Genomic DNA, 24,587 nt, shown 5'->3' with positions numbered 1-24,587 from the left:
TGAGAGGATCTGAAGAGAAGAATGGGAGAAACTCCCCAAATACAGGTGTGACAAGCTTGTAGCTTCATACCCAAGAAGACTTGTGGCTGTAGTCGCTGCCAAAGGTGCTTCAACAAAGTACTAAGTAATTAGCAAAATGTATAAAAAAACAGATTTCGCTTTGTCATTATGGGATATTGTGTGTAGATTGATTGGGGCGAAAACGATTTAATCAATTTTAGAATTGACAAAATGTGGATAAAGTCAACGGGGTCTGAATACTTTCCGAAGGCACTGTATATTCTGCAAGCTCGTCACACAGTCATGCTATAAAACACACATTCACTCTTTTTTCTCTCTCTCCTCCCTCTCCTCTCCTCACTTTCTCTCTTTTCTCTCTCTTTTCTCTCTCTGCTCTCCTCTCTCTCTCTGCACTCTCTCTATTCTCTCTCTCTCTCTCTGCTCTCTCTCTATTCTCTCTCTCTCTCTCTGCTCTCTCTCTTTCTCTTCTCCCTCTCACACACACATACGGGCACACACAGGAACACCGTCACCCACATATGTCACCCACATATGTCACCCACATACATCTCTCTAAGTGTGATATGTCTTCCCTACAGATGACATGGACGCCATCCCCGTCAGGCAGTTAATCAAACACATCATGGAGCTCTACTCCAACAACCTGCACGGCTTCTCTGAGGAGTTTGAGGTAGGAAACACAACACAGACTTTCTCTCTCAGCCTTTCTAATATTGTTGAGGTGTGATAAGTAGGCTGCCTCTCGAATGAAGAGGAGTGTGTGTGTGTGTCTAGATGTGTGTCTGATTATTCTCATATGTCTGGTGTATGTTGTCTGTTGGGGTGTACATTACTGTCTATGGCTGTGTGAACATTACGAAGTGTGTGTGTGTGTGTGTGTGTGTGTGGCGTGTGCGTGTGTGTGTGTGCGTGTGTGTGTGTGTGTGTGTGTGTTGTGGAGCAGATGGCTGAGTGTGAGGAAGGTTAATTAACAAAGGGTCTAGTTGCTGGTTGACTGGACAGGAACACACTGTCTCTGTGACCGGGTTGAGGCACAAGGCTAACACACTTCCACCAAGAGGCCCTTGTCAAATTGGGGTTATCCAGTGGGGTGAAGGTGAACATACATTATTCATACTAGGTCATTCAAACAGAGATCACACATGCAGCCACATGGTGCTGGACTAGCTGTGACAGATATGTGTAGAAATCCCACCTCTAATAAAAACCCAGTACGTACTTATCATGCACAGTACCAGTCAAAACTTTGGACACACCTACTTATTCCAGGGTTATTCTTTATTTTACTATTTTATACATTGTATAATAATAGTGAACACATTAACACTATGAAATAACACATATGGAATCATGTAGTAACCAACAAAGTGTTAAACAAATCTAAATATTTTTGAGATTCTTCAAAGTAGCCACCCTTTGCCTTGATGACAGCTTTGCACACTCTTAGCATTATCTCAACTAGCTTCATGAAGTAGTTACCTGGAATGCATTTCAATTAACAGGTGTGCCTTCTTAGAAGTTAATTTGTGGAATTTCTTTCAATCTTAATGCGTTTGAGCCAATCAGTGGTGTTGTGACAAGGTAGGGCTGGTACACAGAAGATAGCCCTATTTGCTAAAAGACCAAGTCCATATTATGGCAATAACAGCTCAAATAAGCTAAGAGAAATGGCAGTCCATCATTACTTTAACCTGTCTGGGCGAGGTGGGAGGTTTGCGTCCCACGCTAGTCAACAGCCAGTGGAATCGCGTCGCGCGAAATACAAATACCTCATAAATGCTATAATTTCAATTTCTCAAACATATGACTATTTTACACCATTTTATAGATGCACCTCTCCTGAATCGAACCACGTTGTCCGATTTCAAAAAGGCTTTACAGTAAAAGCAAAACATTAGATTATGTTAGGAGAGTACCCTGCCAAAAATAATCACACTGCCATTTTCAAAGCAACTAGCATGCATCACAAATACCCAAAACACAGCTAAATTCAGCACTAACCTTTGACAATCTTCATCAGATGACACTCCCAGGACATCATGTTACACAATACATGCATTTTTTGTTCGATAAAGTTCATATTTATATATAAAAACAGCATTTTACATCGGCGCGTGACGTTCAGAAAATATTTTCCCTCAAATGCTTCCGGTGGATCAGCGCTACAATTTACAAAATTACTATTCGAAAACATTGGTAAAATATAATATTGTCATTCAAAGAATTATAGATAAACATCTTGTGAATGTAACCGCATTGCCAGATTTAAAAATAACTTTACTGGGAAATCACACTTTGCAATAAATGAGGTGCTATGCTCAGAAAAATAGGCTAGGCGATACAGGTTAGTGCCATCTTGGACTCATCTAAAATCAAATATGCTATTGTAAATATTCCCTTACCTTTGATTATCTTCATCAGAAGGCACTTCCAGGAATCCCAGGTCCACAACAAATGTAGTTTTGTTCGAAAAAGTTAATAATTTATGTCCCAGTAGCTTCTTCTTGTTAGCGCGTTCCGAAGGCTACTCAAAATGTACGAAGCGCGCGGGACTTGTCGTCACGAATGTGCAAATAAAATGTATTTACGTTCGTTCAAACATGTCAAACATTGTATAACATAAATCTTTAGGGCCTTTTTCAATCAGAACTTCAATAATATTCAAGGCGGACGATTGCATTGTCTTACAATACGTTTCGGAACGAGAGAGTACCCACGGGCATGCGCATCATAGTAGTAATGGCCCTCCCTCTATGACAAACTTTCCAGGCCTCTCGGTCGGTCAGTTTTTACAGGAGAAGACTCAAACCACTTTGTAAAGACTGTTGACATCTAGTGGAAGCCTTAGGAAGTGCTAAATGAATCCTAACTCACGGTGTGTTTCATAGGCAAAGGCTTGAAAGTGATTCCACAAATCAGATTTCCACTTCCTGTTAGGATTTGTCTCAGGGTTTTGACTGCCATATGAGTTCTGTTATACTCACAGACACCATTCAAACAGTTTTAGAAACTTCAGAGTGTTTTTTATCCAAATCGACTAATTATATGCATATTCTCGTTTCTGGGTATGAGTAGTAACAAGTTTAAATCAGGTACGTTTTTTATCCGGCCGTGAAAATACTGCCCCTGTCCCAAACAGGTTATTAAGACATGAAGGTCAGTCAATGTGGAACATTTCAAGCACTTTGAAAGTTTCTTCAAGTGTAGTCGCAAAAACCATCAATCACTATGATGAAACTGGCTCACATGAGGACCGCCACATGAAAGGAAGACCCAGCGTTACCTCTGCTGCAGAGGATAAGTTCATTAGAGTGAACTGCACCTCAGATTGCAGCCCAAATAAATACTTCACAGAGTTCAAGTAACAGACACATCTCAACATCAACTGTTCAGAGGAGACTGCGTGAAACAGGCCTTTATGGTCAAATTGCTGCAAAGAAACCACTACTAAAGGACACCTATAATAAGAAGAGACTTACTTGGGCCAATGGACATTAGGCTGGTGGAATTCTGTCCTTTGGTCTGATGAGTCCAAATTTGAGATTTTTGGTTCCAACCGCCGTGACGCAGAGTAGGTGAATGGATGATCTCCGCATGTGTGGTTCCCACAGTGAAGCATGGAAGAGGAGGTGTGATGATGTGGGGGTGCTTCGCTGGTGACACTGTCAGCAATTTATTTTGAATTCAAGGCACTCTTAACCAGCATTGCTACCACAGCATTCTGCAGCGATATGCCATCCCATCTGGTTTGCGCTTAGTGGGACTATCATTTGTTTTTCAACAGGACAATGACCCAAAACACACCTCCAGGCTGTGTAAGGGCTATTTGACCAAGAAGGAGAGTGATGGAGTGCTGCATCAGATGACCTGGCATCCACATTCACCAGACCTCCACCCAATTGAGATGGTTTAGGATGAGTTGGACCGCAGAGTGCAGGAAAAGCAGCCAACAAGTGCTCAGCATATGTAGGAACTCCTTCAAGACTGTTGGAAAAGCATTCCTCATGAAGCTGGTTGAGAGAATGCCAAGAGTGTGCAAAGCTGTCATCAAGGCAAAGGGTGGCTACTTTGAAGAATCTCAAATAAAATGTATATTGATTTGTTTAACACTTTGTTGGTTACTACATAATTCCATATGTGTTATTTCATAGTTTTGATGTCTTAACTATTGTTCTACAATGTAGAAAATAGTAAATATAAAGAAAAACCCTTGAATGAGTAGATGTGTCTAACCTTTGACTGGTACTGTATGTCATGCATTTCAAGCATATCATTGAACTGAAAAATACTGTTTAGAAACTGTTGGATTCGAAATTGAGATATTAAAGAGATGATGGATCAGACACATAGTATATTAAGGAGTGAGATCTGTAGAAAGACAGAGTTGCTGGGAATGTGCTGGGTGGACAGGAGGAGATCAAAGGATTGCTATAGGGGAGACAGATGGACATCTGTTGTCACGATCGTGAGAAGAGACGGACCAAGGCGCAGCGTGATTGGAGTTCCACATCTTTATTATAGTGAAACTTAAACAAACCAAGAAACAAACAACGACCGTGAAGTACCGTAGTGCTACATGCACTCACTCAAAACAATATCCCACAAAGCAGGTGGGAGAAAGGGCTTCCTAAATATGATCCCCAATTAGAGGCAACGATTACCAGCTGCCTCTAATTGGGAAGCATACAAACCAGCAACATAGAAAATAAATGACTAGAACACCCCCCTAGTCACGCTCTGACCTAAACACCATAGAGAGCCGAGGGCTAGGCGAAGGAGGGGATGAGGTCATGAGGTGAGGTCAGATCCCCTGTAAAGGTTTACTACCATTTTCCTGTGGAACCATAAGATGTAAGGATTGGAGAAAAGGAGGAGTGTCTTAAGGGGAATATATATACCTGTGATGGGAGAAGTTGTTGGGTGGTCTGAATTACAGCTGTACAGATTCTTTGGGAAGAATTCAACTTGGTTATAGCTTCTCTAGTGTTCGTGAGTTACTTACTCTGAAAAATAAGAACCGAACAAAACAAATAATTTTAGATAGAGGGTTTATTTATATATGATAATTGTTTAATCTCTTCACATAACTGACCACACTATAACTATGACCACTCACCCCCCTCTCTCCCTTTCTCACCCACCTCCCTCCCCCTTTGCGCTCTCTCTCTCTTTCTCTTTCTCTCTCTAGGAGGTCCAGCGCTGTACGGTGGACCTGAAGATCACAGCAGAACATTCCAATCACCCTGACAACAAGCACAAAAACAGATACATCAACATCGTGGCCTGTAAGTCCACTATGTTGTACACTCAAAACAACACTGACAGCCTGTTAGTTTCAAGATTTATTAGTCGTAGGTACGGGATACACATGGTATAGATCATCCAATAGAATGCTTACTTGCAGGTTCCTTCTCGACAATGCAACAACAACAATAAAAGATAACAATAGGAACATGAAGTAAATAACACAGTAGAATAGAATAAACATAATTAGCATATCAGGTTTGAAGGTAAGATCCAGATGCAGACTGTGTCGACGTAACAATGTTTATTATGGCAACAGGGAAGGCAAACGACAGGTCAAGGCAGGCAGGGGTCGATAACCAGAGTAGTGGTTGGTAATCCAGAGGTGGGGCAAAGGTACAGGACGGCAGGCAGGCTCAGGGTCAAGAGCAGGCAGAGTGGTCAGGCGGGCGGGCTCAGAGACGGGACAGGCAAGGGTCAAAACCAGGAGGGCGAGAAAAAGAGAGACTGAGGAGAAGCAGGAGCTGAGACGAAAAACGCTGGTTGATTTGACAAACAAGACAAACTGGCAACAGACAAACAGAGAACACAGGTATAAATACACGGGGGAAAATGGAGAAGATGGGCGACACCTGGAGGGGGGTGGAGACAATCACAACAACAGGTGAAACAGATCAGGGTGGGGGGGGGGGGGGATTAGGGTGCAATTGTTTAAATGGTGCTGTATTTAGCAATCATAATAGGAGTTTGGTATCAGCAGTTGTGATGTGCGTGTCTGTGCGTGCTAAGGTGCTGAGAATCCGAGGTGGTCAGTCCAGTTTAAGTGTTCAACAGTCTGATTGCTTGTAGAAACTATCTTTGAGCCTGTTGATATCAGACCTCATGCTCATGTGACGTTAACAAGGCAATGCAGAATGAGGCTAACATTCCTTTTCTATGTTGACAGATGATCACAGTAGGGTGAAGTTACGACCCTTGACTGGAAAAGATGCCAAACACAGTGACTTCATCAACGCTAACTATGTAGATGTAAGTCAACAAATTGATGTATTGAGTACCTTTTATCTGTCTTTATGTGTGCTCAATGTTCTCTCTGTCATTATACAGTTGAAGTTGGAAGTTTACATACACTTAGGTTGGAATAATTAAAACTTGTTTTTCAACCACTTCACAAATGTCTTGTTAACAAACTATAGTTTTGGCAAGTCGGTAATGATATCAACTTGTGCATGTAATTTTTCCAACAATTTTTTACAGACAGATTATTTCACTTATATTTCACTGTATCACAATTCCAGTGGGTCAGAGGTTTACTTACACTAAGTTGACTGTGCCTTTAAACAGCTTGGAAAATTCCAGAAAATGATGTCATGGCTTTATAAGCTTCTGATAGGCTAATTGACATCATTTGAGTCAATTGGAGGTGTACGTGTGGATGTATTTCAAGGCCTACCTTCAAAAGTGCCTCTTTGCTTGACATCATGGGAAAATCATAAGAAATCAGCCAAGACTTCAGAAAGAAATTGTAGACCTCCACAAGTCTGGTTCATCCTTGGGAGCAATTTCCAAGCGCCTGAAGGTACCATGTTCATCTGTACAAACTATAGTACACATGTATAAACACCATGGGACCACACAGCCGTCATACCGCTCAGGAAGGAGACGCGTTGTGTCTCCTAGAGATGAACATACTTTGGTGCGAAAAGTGCAAATCAATCCCAGAACAACAGCAAAGGACCTTGTGAAGATACTGGGGGAAACAGGTACAAAAGTATCTATATCCACAGTAAAATAAGTCCTATATCGACATAACCTGAAAGGCCGCTCAGCAAGGAAGAAGCCACTGCTCCAAAACCTCCATTAAAAAAGCCATTCTACGGTTTGCAACTGCACATGGGGACCAAGATCGTACTTTTTGGAGAAATGTCCTCTGGTCTGATGAAACAAAAATAGAACTGTTTGGCCATAACGACCATCGTTATGTTTGGAGGAAAAAGGGGGAGGCTTGCAAGCCGAAGAACATCATCCCAACCGTGAAGCACAGGGGTGGCAGCATCATGTTGTGGGGGTGCTTTGCTGCAGGAGGGACTGGTGCACTTCACAAAATAGATGGCGTCATGAGGCAGGAAAATTATGTGGATATATTGAAGCAACATTAAGACATCAGTCAGGAAGTTGAAGCTTGGTTGCAAATGGGTCTTCCAACTGGACAAGACCTCAAGCATACTTCTAAAGTTGTGGCAAAATGGCTTAAGAACAACAAAGTCAAGGTATTGGAGTGGCCATCACAAAGCCCTGACCTCAATCCTATCGAAAATGTGTGGGCAGAACTGAAAAAATGTGTGTGAGCATGGAGGCCTACAAACCTGACTCAGTTACACCAGCTCTGTCAGGAGGAATAGGCCAAAATTCACTCAACATATTGTGGGGAGCTTGTGGAAGGCAAGCCGAAACGTTTGACCCAAGTTAAACACTTTAAACGCAATGCTACCAAATACTAATTGAGTGTATGTAAACTTCTGACCCACTGGGAATGAGATGAAAGAAATAAAAGCTGAAATAAATCATTCTCTCTACTATTATTCTGACATTTCACATGATTAAAATAAAGTGGTGATCCTAACTGACCTAAAACAGGGAATTTTTATTAGGATTAAATGTCAGGAATTGTGAAAAACTGAGTTTGAATGCATTTGGCTTTGGTGTATGTAAACTTCCAACTTCAACAGTTTTTTGTCTAGTACTCACCCTATGTGTACTTGCACTCTGTGTGAGTGTACCACTGTTACTGCCCCCCCCCCCCCCCCCCCCCCCCCATTACCTCTCAACAGGGTTACAACAGTCCCAAGGCCTACATCGCAGCCCAGGGCCCTCTCAAGTCCACTTTCGAGGACTTCTGGAGGATGGTGTGGGAACAGAACACTGGTATCATCGTCATGATCACTAACCTGGTAGAGAAAGGAAGGGTAGGTGGCCTCCCTCTGGCATTCACAGTATTTTGATTGTAGGTGTTACTGTTGTCTTTTCACAGTAGAATCCTTGAGCAGACTAGGTGAAAAATGTTGATGAGCCCTTGAGCAAGGCACTTAACCCTAATTGCTCCTGTAAGTCGCTCTAGATAAAAATGTGTACCGTAATTTCCGGACTATTAAGCATACCTGAATATAAGCCGCACCCACTGAATTAAAAAATATATATTATTTTGAACATAAATAAGCCGCAAATGTCTATAAGCCGCAGTTGACTACCGGTACATTGAAACAAATGAACTTTACACAGGCTTTAACGAAACACGGCTTGTAACAAAAATAAATAGGCTTTAACGAAACACGGCTTGTAACAAAAATAAATAGGCTTTAACGAAGCACGGCTTGTAACAAAAATAAATAGGCTTTAACGAAACACGGCTTGTAACAAAAAATAAAAAAATAGCAGTAAGCTTTAGTTGTCTTTTTGCACTGAGTCAATTCCTCACGCTGCTGTTTCCAACGTTTTATCATCGACTCATTAAGACCAAGCTCCAGTGCAGCAGCTCTAGTTCCTTTTCCAACAGCCAGATCAATCGCCTTCAACTTGAAAGCTGCATCATATGCATTTCTCCGTGTCTTTGCCATGATGAGGGTGACAAAATGACTACCGTAATCAGAATGATGGGAAGTTTGAGAGCGCTCGATTTAATCTAAACAGTAAACAAAAAAGTTGTTTGACCTTAACCCGTTCGGCAATTTCATTGGTCTAATGAAAGCTTCATGCCGGCAAAAAACTGAGCACGTCACAGAATGTGTTTTTTTTTGTAATTTTTTTTTTTTAAGTGGGTAAAATCCATATATTAGCCGCGTCATTGTTTAAGCCGCGAGGTTCAAAGCCTGGGAAAAAAGTTGCGGCTTATAGACTGGAATTTACGGTAAATGAATATTGTTGCCTTTCACAGATGGAATTAGATGAATGCTGTTCTTTTTCACAGAGGAAATGTGACCAGTACTGGCCCACAGAGGGCAGTGAGGAGTATGGCAACATCGTGGTCACTCTGAAGAGTACTAACGTTCATGCCTGCTACACACTGAGACGATTCCTTATACGGAACACCAAAGTCAAAAAGGGTCAGAAGGGCAACCCGAAGGGGCGTCAGAACGAGCGGATGGTGATCCAGTATCACTACACCCAGTGGCCTGACATGGGCGTGCCAGAGTACACCCTACCTGTTCTCACTTTCATAGGGCGCTCCTCTGCAGCACGTACACCTGACATGGGCCCCGTCCTAGTCCACTGCAGGTACAGTAGCTCTCAAAACAAATAAAAAATTAAGTGTTCTTATTGTTCTCTAAACATGAGCTGTGTTCGAATACCCATACTAACATACTGTATACTACATACTTAATGAGTATATACTACATACTATATACTATTAGTTCATTTTAGCATACTGTAAACAAACAGTATCCTTTCAGTTGAGTGTACGTCATCTTCACCTGTCTATCGGAAGTTGATGCTGTTGCTATGCAACTTCTTGCTAGCTTGTTAGCATAACAAATTACTAGCTAGACATCTTACGACTTCATTAACAATGTCCATTGAGACCGCACAATGACTATACCACTTAGCTAAGGTAAAAATGAAGTGAATAATCAAAAAATAAACATGGGTAGTTAATTAGATAGCATATAGTTAATATACTGGCAAGTTCAATGTATTAGTAGCCAACTAACATTAGGTAGCTAGCTAACATACCGGTACATACAAGCAATTTCTGTAATGATATGATATGCAATGCGGTTCATAAGGCAGGCGTAGCTAACAAATTGTCAGCCAACAGCGTGTAACTCTGGCTCCGCTCCCGCCGCAGCTTCGACCGCCTCCCGCGGACTCAGCTGCTTTCCGCCATTTTCTTCAAATCTGAAAATGTTGTGAAGCCACGGCCAATTTCTAAAGAATAGCATTATGGGCCCTAAAAGCACTGAAATGGTGTTCACTGCTTGTATACCTAAATTTTTGGCGAATGTAGTACAACATCCGGGAACTTTTGGCATACTAACTAAATACATACAATGACCAATAAGCATACTACATACTCAATTTACGTCACAAATAGTGGTGGTGGTAGTATGAGTATTCGAGCACAGCTAGGGATTCCGACCAAGCTTACTGCAGAAAGCCACTATCCTAGTGCACAAAATCATCTTCCTCATTATAAGAAATGACAAGAAACACAGTGAGTACTAGTTTGCACATTGAAGTCATGGCTTTGTGTTAGAACAGTAATACAACTCCCTCTATGGGTCTCCTGTGGTAGTTAATAGGTAACATACTATGTTTTGGTTGTGTAGTGCTGGAGTCGGGCGGACAGGGACGTACATCGTCATCGACAGCATGCTGCAGCAGATCAAAGACAAGAGCACAGTCAACGTCTGGGGCTTTCTCAAACACATCCGCACACAACGCAACTACCTGGTTCAGACAGAGGTAACGTGTGTGTGTGTGTGTGTGTGTGTGTGTGTGTGTGTGTGTGTGTGTGTGTGTGTGTGTGTGTGTGTGTGTGTGTGTGTGTGTGTGTGTGTGTGTGTGTGTGTGTGTGTGTGTGTGTGTGTGTGTGTGTGTGTGTGTGTGTGTGTGTGTGACAAATGACACCTCACATACACCTACACTGTGCATACAGCTACAGTAACTGTCAAAGAGATTTACCTCTTTTAGGTATAATGTGATGCAAGCAAGAGATTACTATATATACATAAGTATGTGGACACCCCTTCAAATGAGTGGATTTGGCTATTTCAGTCACACACATTGATGACAGAAGTATAAAATTGCTCACACAGCCATGCAACCTCTATAGACTAACATTAGCAGTAGAATGTTCTTACTGAAGAGCTCAGTGACTTTCAACGTGGCACTGTCAAATTTCTGCCCTGCCAGAGCTGCCCTGGTCAACTGTAAATGCTACTATTGTGAAATGGAAATGTCTAGGAGCAACAACAGCTCAGCCGCGAAGTGGTAGGCCACACAAGCTCACAGAACCGGACCGCCAAGTGCTGAAACGCCTAGCGTGTCAATATCGTCTGTCCTCGGTTGCAACACTCACTACCGAGTTCCAAACTGCCTCTGGAAGCAACGTCAGCACAATATCTGTTCGTCAGGAGCTTCATGAAATGGGTTTCTATGGCCGAGCTGCCGCACACAAGCTACCTGCCCCAATGCCTAGTGCCAACTGTAAAGTTCGGTGGAGGAGGAATAATGGCCTGGGGCTGTTTTTCATGGTTCGGGCTAGGCCCCTTAGTTCCAGTGATGGGAAATCTTAATGCTACAGCATACAATGACATTCTAGATGATTCTGTTCTTCCAACTTTGTGGCAACAGTTTGGGGAAGGCCCTTTCCTGTTTCAACATGTCATGCCCCGTGCACAAAGCAAAGTCCAATCAGAAATGGTTTGTCGAGATCGGTGTGGAAGAACTTGACTGGCCTGCACAGAGCCATGACCTCAACCACATCGAACACCTTAGGGATGAAATGGAACGCCGACTGCGAGCAAGGCCTAATCGCCAAACATCAGTGCCCGACCTCACTAATGCTCATGTGGCAGAATGGAAGCAAGTCCCTGCAGCAATGTCCCAACATTTAGTGAAAAGTCTTCCCGGAACAGTGGATTATTTTACAGCAGCAAAGGGGGGACCAACCCAATAGTAATGCCCATGATTTTGTAATGAGATGTTCAACAAGCAGGTGTCCACATACTTTTGGTCGTGTAGTGTATCTTCCTCCTCCCTCTGCCCTTCCCCCTGGATCATAGGAGCAGTACGTGTTCATCCATGATGCCCTGATGGAGGCCATCCTGGGCAGTGAGACAGAGGTACCCGCTTGTCAGCTCCATGGTTACGTCAACAGCATCCTCACCCCCGGCCTGGGGGGCCGCACGCGCCTCGACAAGCAGTTCAGAGTGAGCCTATAATCAGCATAGTAATTTACATACTACTTATGTAATGAATAGCATCCTTAGAGAGTTAAAGGGCTGTACTAACGATTGTAGGTAGACATTGTCACACAGCTATTATAATACCACCAAGTATACATTGATGCCCATTCATATCTATTCACTAGATGTTGTTCTAGTGATCTGATCCAACTCTTCTTCCCCCGCTGTCTCTCCAGCTGCTGACCCAGTGTAACACCCACTTCATAGAGTGCTTCAGCGCCCAGAAAGACTGCAACAAGGAGAAGAACCGCAACTCCTCAGTGGTTCCATGTGAGTACAGTATTTCCAGATAGTAGTCTAGGCTATATTATCCATTTCTCTAGTCAATGAACCACCAACTACTGAAGCATATGCAGTGAGTGAGAAGATGTTTCATGCTTTGCCAGTTCGCCTGAGACATTAGGCTATAGAAATAGAGTGTATGAGATTTTTCAACCCACCATGTGACTACGCCATAGGGTAGATTCAGCCGCGGGCTGATTTTTTTCTTGAGCAGATGTTCGGGGGCCCGGAACATGAGTACAAATAATTTGTTGACTGCAAATTGACCGTAAGAATATTTTTTTTTTTATATATTTGACTAAAATAAAATCATTTCAAACCTTGCTTACGTTTGTATACAGTTTAAGTCGGAAGTTTACATAAACTTAGGTTGGAGTCTTTAAAACTCGTTTTTCAACCACTCCACAAATTTCTTGTTAACAAACTATAGTTTTGGCAAGTCGGTTAGGACATCTACTTTGTGCATGACACGTAATTTTTCCAACAATTGTTTACAGACAGATTATTTTACTTATAATTCACTGTATCACAATTCTGTGACTGTATCACAAGACTGTGCCTTTAAACAACTTGGAAAATTCCAGAAAATGATGTCATGGCTTTAGAAGCTTCTGATAGGCTAATTGACATAATTTGAGTCAACTGGAGGTTTATCTGTGGATGTATTTCAAGGCCTACCTTCAAACTCAGTGCCTATTTGCTTGACAACATTGAAAAATCAAAAGAAATCAGCCAAGACCTCAGAAAAAAATTGTACACCTCCACAAGTCTGGTTCATCCTTGGGAGCAATTTCCAAACACCTTCAGGTACCACGTTCATCTGTACAAACAATAGTACGCAAGTATAAACACCATGGGACCATACAGCCGTCATACCGCTCAGGAAGGAGAAGCATTCTGGTGGTGCGAATTCTTTGGTGCTAAAAGTGCAAATCAATCCCAGAACAACAGCAAAGGACCTTGTGAAGATGCTGGAGGAAACAGGTACAAAGTATCTATATCCACAGTAAAACGAGTCCTATATCGACATAACCTGAAAGGCCGCTCAGCAAGGAAGAAGCCACTGCTCCAAAACCGCTATAAAAAAGCCAGACTTTGCTTTGCGTCTGCACATGGGGACCAAGATCGTACTTTTTGGAGAAATGTCCTCTGGTCTGATGAAACAAAAATAGAACTGTTTGGCCATAACGGCCATCGTTATGTTTAGAGGAAAAAGGGGGACGCTTGCAAGCCGAAGAACACCATCCCAACCGTGAAGCACAGGGGTGGCAGCATCATGTTGTGGGGGTGCTTTGCTGCAGGAGGGACTGTTGCACTTCACAAAATAGATGGCATCATGAGGCAGGAAAATTATGTGGATAGATTGAAGCAACATCTCAAGACATCAGTCAGGAAGTTAAAGCTTGGTTGCAAATGGGTCTTCCAAATGGACAATGACCCCAAGCATACTTCCAAAGTTGTGGCAAAATGGATTAAGGACAACAAAGTCAAGGTATTGGAGTGGCCATCACAAAGCCCTGACCTCAATCCTATCGAAAATGTGTGGTCAGAACTGAAAAAGCGTGTGCGAGCAAGGAGAACTACAAACCTGACTCAGTTACACCAGCTCTGCCAGGAGGAATGGGCCAAAATTCACCCAACTTATTGCAGGAAGCTTGTGGAAGGCTACCTGAAATGTTTGACCCAAGTTAAACAATTTAAAGGCAATGCTACCAAATACTAATCTGACCCACTGGGAATGTGATGAAAGAAATAAAAGCTGAAATAAATCATTCTCTCTACTATTATTCTGACATTTCACATTCTTAAAATAAAGTGGTGATCCTAACTGACCTAAAACAGGGAATCTTTATTAGGATTAAATGTCAGAAATTGTGAAACACTGAGTTGAAATGTATTTGGCTAAGGTGTATGTAAACTACCGACTTCAACTGTGTAATCACGTTTCTCTCTATTATCCGTGGGAGTAGTTGGAACAGATTTCCAACTGATTTCCTGGTGTTTTTACAGTCTTTTATGTCCAACAATGAAAACTTTTCAAAAAATGTTGCTCAGAAATCTTGGGGGGGACAAATAAATCCACCCTTGGGCCAGGCCATCAGTTGGGGAATCCTGCCATAGCAAAAGCACAGTAGTTGAAACAGTGTGTAGCTTATAGTTGATATTTACATTTTAGTCATTTATCCAGAGCGACTTAGTTAGTGCACTCATCTTAAGATAGCTAGGTGGGACAACCACATATCACAGTCATAGTATGTACATTTTCCCTCAATAAAGTGGCTATCAAGGGGGGAGGGGGGGTAATGGGATTCATTTAAGATACTCTTTGAAGAGGTACGGGTAGAATGACCAAGAGACCAGTGGTACAAGAACTGTGGGCTCGAGATGGCTGTGTAGGTTTTGATCATAGCCTGGCGGTAGGGAGGGGCAGTTCCTCTGTAGGCACGCCACTGTGGTCTTGTAGTGGATGCAAGCTTCGACTGGAAGCCAGTGGAGTGCGCAGAGGAGCGGGGTGACATGGGAGAACTTGGGAAGGTTGAACACAAGGCGCGCTGTGGCATTCTGGATAACTTGCAGGGGTTTGATGGCACAAGCAGGGAGTCCAACCAACAGAGAGTTGCAGTAATCCAGACATGTGATATGTGTATTATTAGTTAGTACTGTACAGTACAATGGCACCACAAGACTAGTGGTGTGATTGAATGCATGTGTTTTGTCTCCCTCTCTAGCGGAACGAGCTCGAGTAGGACTGGCCCCTCTCCCTGGAATGAAAGGCACAGACTACATCAATGCCTCCTACATAATGGTATGATACTGCTATATCACACACACATATCTCCTGTCCACCCTGTCTGTCTGATAGTTGTGTCTGAATATAATGATATGTTCTGTTCCCTTGATGATTATAATTACCCTGCATGTTTTACTGTTATTGTGTGAAGCCTCTTAATGAATAACAGTCCACCATTTATCATAAAGAATAATTCATAGTGAGAAACTGAGGCAAGGGCCTGTACACAGTACATCACGATCAAGACAGTAACCTTTAAAACTCATTGATATGAAATGTAAGTTCTAACAGACACAATACAGTACATTCCTTCTGGTGTTCAGACAATGTGAATGTAATTGGTTAATAATGTTATAGAAGATTTTGTGAGAGCTGTTGACTATGCATGACTGCTAACATGTTGACCTTCAACCTTTGGCCACGCAGGGTTACTACAGGAGTAATGAGTTCATCATTACCCAGCATCCTTTGCCCCACACCACCACAGACTTCTGGAGAATGATCTGGGACCACAACGCCCAAATCATCGTCATGCTTGCTGACAACCACGGTTTGGTGAGTAGAGTAGCTGGCCAGCAGGTTATAACCATAAGTCTCTTATGCTTCTCACCCTACTTAGTCAAGTAAAACTGTACTGTCCTTGCCTGGTTATGCATCAGTGCTGAAAAGGAATACATGAAAATAAAATATCCAAGCCAGCACAGTACAGTTTGGACCTGCTTACACATATATACCTTACACTCATCTCACCTGTGTGCCTGTGTTGTCGTATGTGTATCTAGGCTGAGGATGAGTTTGTGTACTGGCCGAGCAGAGAGGAGGCGATGAACTGCCTAGCCTTCACCGTCACCCTGATCAGCAAGGACAGATTGTGTCTCTCCAACGAAGAACAGATCATCATCCACGACTTTATACTGGAGGCCACGCAGGTACAGTAACCCTTCATCTTTGACCTTTCACCCCTCACAGGTAACCTGTCAGTGTATAAAAACCTCTTAGACCGTTATGCCGGTACGCAGATAGAAGGGCCATGGTTGTCCTAGGGTGGTCCGTAGAGGTAGGACCAGTGGGACTGGGCCTTGGTTGAGCCCATCCGTTTTCAGATAGGCTCTAGCTAAACTACGGTACTGTAATTGAAGACATTTAGGGGAATGTTGTTATTCCCATTTGTTTGTATTAAGTGTCATCAGATTGGGCTTTAGTTAAACTACAGTACTGGCCTGCAGTATTGGTACTGTATTGTCATTGTCTAGTTGTGTCTGACTGTAATATGTCTCCCTCTCTCTAACAGGATGACTATGTCCTGGAGGTAAGACATTTCCAGTGCCCTAAATGGCCGAACCCAGATGCTCCTCTCAGCAGCACCTTCGAGCTCATCAATGTCATCAAAGAGGAGGCCATGACACGAGATGGACCCACCATCATACACGATGAGTAAGTGGGCCTGGTGTGTGTGCGCTTGAGTGCGTGCGTAGGTACTGTGCATTCAGTGTCCAGTTTATTAGGTACACCCATCTAGAACCGGGTTGACCCCTCCCCCCCCCCTTTGCCTCCAGAACAGCCTAAATTCTTCGGGGCATGGACACATTGCTCAATTGGTATCAAGATGTCCCTCTCTGTCCCTGGTAGGTTTGGGGCAGTGTCTGCGGGGACTCTGTGTGCCCTCACCACCCTGTCTCAGCAGCTGGAGAGTGAAGGGGCTGTGGATGTCTATCAGGTGGCTAAGATGATCAACCTCATGAGGCCAGGAGTCTTCACAGACATTGTGAGTTCAACCATGACCCAGCCAGGAGGATTGGTGCTGTTAATAATCAGCAATTGTCAATAACTAACTTCTTGCAACATCTCCATTCAGTCATCGGAACAAATATCACTTCCAGTCTGTGTAACATAGTGGTTGTCATTGCTTGTTCTGACATGACTTCTCAACATGTCACCAATCTTAGACCTAGAAGTAACATTTGAAGTTGCAACATTTGTCAATATTAACAGTTGTGTTAACCTGTCCCTCTGTCCTCCCCTCTCGTTGTGTCTCTCTGTCTCTCCAGGAGCACTATCAGTACCTGTACAAGGCCATGCTGAGCCTGGTGAGCAGCAGAGATAGCGGGATGTGCCCGCTCTACATGGACACTAATGGAGTGGTTGTCATAATGGACGAATCAGACCCTGCAGAGAGCATGGAGTCGCTGGTCTGACTGACTGGTCTGACTGGTCACTGGTCTGACTGGTTACTGGTCTGACTGGTGACTGGTCTGACTGGTTCTACTGGTCTGACTGGTTCTACTGGTTACTGGTCTAACTGGTCACTGGTCTGACTGGTTCTACTGGTCACTGGTCTGACTGGTTCTACTGGTCACTGGTCTGACTGGCTACTGGTCTGACTGGCTGTATTGGTCTGACTGGTTACTGGTTGTACTGGTCTGACTGGTTACTGGTCTGACCGGTTGTCCTCGTTTCTGGTCTGACTGGTTACTGGTCTGACTGGTTACTGGTCTGACTGGTTATTGGTCTGACTGGAGTCATTAGTCTGAATGACCACACCGTAGCTCACACCACCACCCGAAGGCACTTAATTTGTACAACTCTGAGAAACGGAGAGAACTTTGGAGGACTTTCCCGAGGCCTTTTTTGCCAGAAATATTGGTTAAATGAATACCGGTAACCTGATTACCTTTTTTACACTGATGATATAATGTTTTTTGATATTTATTTGTTTCTTCATTATTTTTGTCTTAGTTGTTATCCTGCTGAGGGTTTGCACCTGTTTAAGTTGTTTCACGTGTGGAAAAAGAAAGAAGCTCTGTCCAGTTTGCACTATACTTTCAGTGTTACTGCCTAAAACCCTGTTAGATAATACAGTACAGTTAGCTAGACCCTGTCTCCACGCTCCACTACCTGCATTGGAACCCTTTTTGGATTGTGGCAAAGAAAATACTTTCGCCTCAATGAATGAATGAACAATGAAGACCAAGGACGACCCTACAGGTCAACATGATCTTCCAGGCCAAAAGATTTCTTAATACAGACCATCCCAGTTCAGTACATTTTATTACAGTACAGTTCACCCAACATGCATTGCATCACTATCATCTGGCCAACACTTCTTATTTTGGAAACCCCACCTTATCCAAGGAACATTTTAATCTGTAGAGATACTATGTTACTTATACATATTATAACTATATTACCCAAATATCCCCATTCATATTTGTAGATTTTACCCATAACTTAGATTTTTTTAAAGTAGTATTACAACTACTGTGAACATTTATTGCTTTATATTAAGATTTATATTGTTTTGTAATATATATATGACTATATCCTTTATCAAAGTAAGCAGCTGGTTTTGTATACTGTATATCATTCCCCCTCTCGCCTTGTGTGGATCAAGACCCGTAGTGTCCATTTTGTCCAACCCAGCTCTACATGTGGCTTATCTTGCATCAACTGTTTTACTTAATATAAAGTTTACTTCATAAAATACAGCTTTCATCTTACCAAATTAATGGAGTTCTCGTAGTCTTAACATCATCTCGAGGGGGAGTGTTTTTCTTTCATTATAACCAAAGACGTGGTTGAAAATTGCAACAAGAAAGTTGTTTGACCATAATTGGACTAAAACATTATATTATTACATGGTTGTGCAATGTTACCACAAAGTTCTTAGAATGTGTCTCGGACAACGATCGGTCACATGAAGCGTTCATCCTAATGAAAGTCCATAGTGTAAGTCCATACTTCACCATGTGAAATTATGTTTGAACTGGATTTGAACTAACCACTACACCAAACAACAATAATATCAACTTTACTCATTCATACTGTACCCTGTAGCTATACCCTGTACTTATACATAGATGCTGTAGTTTCCTTTTTTTCCCCCTCTTCTCTCTCGACGAGAAGCTTCTTAAATGAAGTCACAACTCTCCAACATTTGGAGAAAAGTCCTGACTTATTACATGCTTATTTGTCACAATGGGAAACAGTTATTGGCAGCAAACAACCATTTGTTTTGCATGTGTAACTTTTAAATGTATCTCGATCATTATTATTAACGTTACGCTTTATACATATTTCATTTATAACATGAGTGTAATTTCCTATTTCGAAGGTATGTACATATTTACTTCAAGGATCAGTCTTCTTGGACGTTATAATCTTTGCTGTGTGATCGTTATAGACCTTTATTTTCATATGAAGCTTTTTTCTTTGTAACATTATCCTCCTCTCAGTCATTGTATTCGTGGTGAGTATGTAGGAATCATGTCTCCATGGATACAAGTAGACTGCCATCACCTTCCAACACAAGTCCATGACTGCTTCCAAAATGGCATCCTATTATCTATATAGTGCCCTACATTTGATCAAAAGAGGTGCACTATATACAGTAGGGAATAGGATACCATTTGGGATGTTCCCCGTAAATAATTTGTTTTTCTCTCGGGGTCAAGAATATGTTATTCCTCCCCATTTTGAATATCAGACTTTTGCTATAGACTACATCAGACCAGTGTGTGCTATGGATGAAAAAGATCCCGGGAGTCACTGAGTAACGTTTGCCTCCTCAACCCGTCTAAGCAAGTTCAGCAGTTGTTCTATTTTGTAAACGTGAAGAAATGAAATGGTTTGGTCCATTTATTATATTGTCATTGTATGATAGTGCCATGGTGTTGTATTACCATGGTACTGTCATATGATATAATATTATTATAGTGTAATAGTGTTATTTAATATGTAAATTGTATTGCTATACATTAAATAAAGTATGGGTTTTGATGTACTTCATCCTGGTGTTGTCTATTTGTGTGAGATTTACTGTGGTATGATGCAGGGCTTTCATTGTTCTGCTTTTATGAGCTGTTTCTATAGTTGTTAACCCCTCAAGGGCAGTTCTATTTTCTATGGTCACAATGTTGCCCTCTGCTGGTTGTCAGTAGTTGGTTGACACTTATCCCTAATCTCGCCATTATGCACTTTGGTGTTCCTCAGTGTGCAGGTTGAAAACATTTCATGTCCCCTTTCCCTGGGTCAAATAGGTCATTTACATGTTCTATAAATCACACAAAGAGAACAATTGTATATTTGTACAGTAATTTTATTTAGAGGCCACAGCTCTTGCATATTACAACTGTTGGCTTTCATAAGGCAAAAGCAAGAATTAATCCACCAGCTAATGTTCACACAAAACGGAAAGCATTCGGAGAGGGTGGGGACCCACGGGCATGCAGCGATGGCTCAGAATGCAATGTACAGCGGTGTATATACAAAACAGTGAGACCCAAAGAAATGCCACACATCTCATTCTAATCAAATACGTAATAAAACTAAAAAGACAGACCAACTTTCATTTTGGTAAATAAAAAAAAAAAACATTTTATTTTCAGCTCTCTTTTCTCTGTAAACGTGCAACTAAATTTAAAATAGATTAGAACCTGTTTCAAGGTCGTTTCAACAATGTAGAAAGAAAAATAGAATCTCCAACAAGATATCAAAATGGAGCTTTGAGAATATTGCATTTCTAGAATACCCACTCATTTTAGTTCAAGATGGCTGCTGGACGATGTCTCGTTAGTGATAGGGTGAAAGATTATGAGGTCACAGAGCATTGACACAGATGAGGAAACAGACGGTCTAGAACATACTATGGTGCTGAGAGTACAGTAGAGTGAGTAGACGAGAAGTTTATCCTAAACAGCATTGAACTTAAATACAGAGGGTAATTTTCAGTTTGAAGCAGTTGGCATCCACTTAAAGATAGACAATACAAAGAAAAGGGTCTATACACTCATCGTCACGACAATGTACCATTATAATGAATGTAGAATACAACAAAGAAGCGCGATATAGGTTTGCATTGGACAGGGACACACCTAATAATCTCACTCAACATTGTCAAACAAATGGTACTCCATATTGCTTAGGAACACATAGAAATGAATTTAGAAATCAATGAGTCAAAGATATCGGTGCTATCTTCATCATGACACAGCTAAACTGTCATTCATGGTTTATTTTTTCAACATCTTTATTTGTATTATTTTTCCTCAGTATAGTAATTACTATTTTTATTGTTTAATATAGGTCCTTCATGGGCATTTTCAGATCACAAAGAGGACCTAAAGTGGCTGTCTGAGTAACAGAGTTGGTACATGCATTGGTTACCAGGCTAAGTCAAAAGTTGTGAGAGTAGAGGATCGGGGGTCGAGAGTGGAGACGGGGGGGTCAGACGGGGGGCAAAAGGAGGTGTCGGTGCCAGTTCTGAGGTCGGGCGGCGCTGGGCTCTAGTCATCGTCTTCGTCCTCTTCATCGCTGTCCTTCATGGAGATGCCCCCCATGCCTCCCTCTTTCATGGATGCGTTGGCCTCCTCCAGGGTCAGCCTGTTCCTCACCGTGTCATACATCTTACTGTTCAGGGTGGAGTCTAGCACCCCCTGCAGACGGAAGTCACGGTACTTTTTCTACAAGGAGATGGATGATTAAAAGGGCGATTAGCAAGTATAGAGGGATGAAGTCGCTAAAGGCTCGACAAAGAACTTGTGCCACTGAGTTACAGGTAGATTACATGCCATGGTAATCAATGACAGTGAATATAAAGATATGAGGGTCTCGACAATGCACTATTAACCCTTACCATACCATGTTAGCCTTGTTCATACTGGCAGTATGAAGTGACTATCCCATTTTTTGTCATATCCAATTCAAATTGGATCTTTTCCCTGCAGTCTGAACAACCAAAAAGCACATGGAATCAGATATATCAAGCCACATTTCATACAAATCTGATTCCTGGTCATGCAACTTGTGTCTGAACAGTCAAATCTGATGAATTTGTTTTTTAGACTTAGGCTTAGGCAATATACCGTTTATACCATACTGGGTATATTTCGAAATACTGTTGCAGGGGTGTGTCCTACGCCACTGTTTAAAAGTTAAGTATAACTATAAGAAATCTAAGATGTGTCAAATAAATTATATCCAGCTGTGGGCTCCAGCTGTGCATTTCATTTGCAGACTTGCTACATAAGTGGATAGCTGTCAAGGTCCAGCTTCTTGGCTACAGCAGAGACATTCAATCCCCTCCTGGATCAAGAACCCTTTTTTGTGCGGTAAAAAAATTGTGCCCCTTGTGTGCACATTCGGTAATACCATAGTACCCACTATGTTACAGAAACAATGTGACGCCATGAAAATCTGAATACCACTCAACCCTACTAACTAGCTTGTTAATTGTTTACAAATAAATCAGTGAATGTGATAGAAAGCTAAACAGTTAGCTAGCATGCTAGTTATTGTTCTGAAAGTTGGATCATCTTACCCTTTGAGGCTTTAAATGTGTTCTTACACTATGACCCACTCCAATTTGCATACCACCCAAACAGATCCACAGACGATGCAATCTCTATTGCACTCCACACTGCCCTTTCCCACCTGGACAAAAGGAACACTTACATGAGAATGCTATTCATTGACTACAGCTCAGCGTTCAACACCATAGTACCCTCAAAGCTCATCACTAAGCTAAGGATCCTGGGACTAAACCCCTCCCTCTGCAACTGGATCCTGGACTTCCTGATGGGCTGCCCCCAGTTGGTGAGGGTTGGCAGCAACACATCTGCCACGCTGATCCTCAACACTGGAGCTCCCCAGGGGTGCGTGCTCAGTCCCCTCCTGTACTCCCTGTTCACCTACGACTGCATGGCCAGGCACGACTCCAACACCATCATCAAGTTTGGAGACGACATAACAGTGGTAGGCCTGATCAACGACGAGACAGCCTATAGGGAGGAAGTCAGAGACCTGGCCGGGTGGTGCCAGAATAACAACCTATCCCTCAACGTAACCAAGACTAAGGAGATTATTGTGGACTACAGGAAAAGGAGGACCGAGCACGCCCCCATTCTCATCGACGGGGCTGTAGTGGAGCAGGTTGAGCGCTTCAAGTTCCTTGGTGTCCACATCAACAACAAACTAGAATGGTCCAAACACACCAAGACAGTCATGAAGAGGGCACGACAAAGCCTATTCCCGCTCAGGAAACTAAAAAGATTTGGCATGGGTCCTGAGATCCTCAAAAGGTTCTACAGCTGCAACACCGAGAGCATCCTGACTGGTTGCATCACTGCCTGGTACGGCAACTGCTCGGCCTCTGACCGCAAGGCACTACAGAGGGTAGTGCGTACAGCCCAGTACATCACTGGGGCTAAGCTGCCTGCCATCCAGGTCCTCTAAACCAGGCGGTGTCAGAGGAAGGCCCAAAAAATTGTCAAAGACCCCAGCCACCCCAGTCATAGACTGTTCTTTCTACTACCGCATAGCAAGCGGTACCGGAGTGCCAAGTCTAGGACAAAAAGGCTTCTCAACAGTTTTTACCCCCAAGCCATAAGACTCCTGAACAGGTAATCAAATGGCTACCCGGACTATTTGCATTGTGTGCCCCCCACCCCAACCCCTCCTTTTACGCTGCTGCTACTCTCTGTTTATCATATATGCATAGTCACTTTAACTATACATTCATGTACATACTACCTCAATTGGGCCGACCAACCAGTGCTCCCGCACAGTGGCTTGCCGGGCTATCTGCATTGTGTCCCACCCACCACCCGCCAACCCCTCTTTTACGCTACTGCTACTCTCTGTTCATCATATATGCACATTAACTTTAACCATATCTACATGTACATACTACCTCAATCAACCTGACTAACCGGTGTCTGTATGTAGCCTCGTTACTTTTATAGCCTCGTTACTTTTATAGCCTCTTTTTACTGTTGTTTTATTTCTTTCCCTACCTATTGTTCACCTAATACCTTTTTTGCACTATTGGTTAGAGCCTATAAGTAAGCATTTCACTGTAAGATCTACATCTGTTGTATTCAGCACACGTGACAAACTTTGATTTGATTTCAAACATTCAAAGCAGCTGGGAGACTTCCATGGCAGGCATTGTTGTCACATTAGCTTGCTACACAACAACTTCTGAGTGACAGAAAGCATGAGCACCACCACAACCAATCAGTCTACACCATTGCACACACACACACACACACACACACACACACACACACACACACACACCACACACACACACCACACACACACACACACACACACACACACACACACACACACACACACACACACACACACACACACACACACACACACCTGCCATTACCATGACAACTAGCATAGCCATGACAGCAAATGACTAGTCTGAACACACACAAATCCAATTGTCACTTGTAACTTGCTGTTTGTACAGTCAGTATTCCAAAACTGATTTG

The 24,587-nt window shown here is 42.5% G+C and overlaps 2 protein-coding genes across 5 annotated transcripts in view; one reads left to right on the top strand and one right to left on the bottom strand.

The window, feature by feature from the left end:
- The window catches only part of LOC106565330 (receptor-type tyrosine-protein phosphatase gamma), a 307,706-nt gene extending 287,623 nt beyond the window's left edge, over window positions 1-20,083 (top strand). The window contains exons 15-28 of the mRNA XM_014132317.3: window positions 600-691; window positions 5,210-5,306; window positions 6,212-6,294; window positions 8,097-8,231; window positions 9,230-9,537; window positions 10,590-10,725; window positions 12,048-12,194; window positions 12,407-12,500; window positions 15,242-15,318; window positions 15,730-15,858; window positions 16,086-16,232; window positions 16,595-16,737; window positions 16,933-17,068; window positions 17,352-20,083. Of these exons, the coding sequence (XP_013987792.1) occupies window positions 600-691; window positions 5,210-5,306; window positions 6,212-6,294; window positions 8,097-8,231; window positions 9,230-9,537; window positions 10,590-10,725; window positions 12,048-12,194; window positions 12,407-12,500; window positions 15,242-15,318; window positions 15,730-15,858; window positions 16,086-16,232; window positions 16,595-16,737; window positions 16,933-17,068; window positions 17,352-17,498 (1,871 nt within the window). The 3' untranslated portion in view covers window positions 17,499-20,083. The remainder of the gene's footprint in view (window positions 1-599; window positions 692-5,209; window positions 5,307-6,211; window positions 6,295-8,096; window positions 8,232-9,229; window positions 9,538-10,589; window positions 10,726-12,047; window positions 12,195-12,406; window positions 12,501-15,241; window positions 15,319-15,729; window positions 15,859-16,085; window positions 16,233-16,594; window positions 16,738-16,932; window positions 17,069-17,351) is intronic.
- A 294-nt stretch (window positions 20,084-20,377) lies between these two features.
- LOC106565329 (calcium-dependent secretion activator 1) overlaps window positions 20,378-24,587 on the bottom strand; it is a 160,940-nt gene continuing 156,730 nt past the window's right edge. For all 4 annotated transcript variants that reach the window (XM_082959162.1, XM_082959163.1, XM_082959164.1 and 1 more), the window contains one exon: window positions 20,378-21,761. In XM_082959162.1, coding sequence (XP_082815288.1) covers window positions 21,585-21,761 — 177 coding nt within the window. In that variant the 3' untranslated portion in view covers window positions 20,378-21,584. The remainder of the gene's footprint in view (window positions 21,762-24,587) is intronic.

Source organism: Salmo salar, chromosome 12, assembly GCF_965601325.2.
Source record: "Salmo salar chromosome 12, fSalSal1, whole genome shotgun sequence".
Lineage (NCBI taxonomy): Eukaryota > Metazoa > Chordata > Actinopteri > Salmoniformes > Salmonidae > Salmo > Salmo salar.
This window is presented reverse-complemented; position numbering and strand designations above follow the sequence as displayed.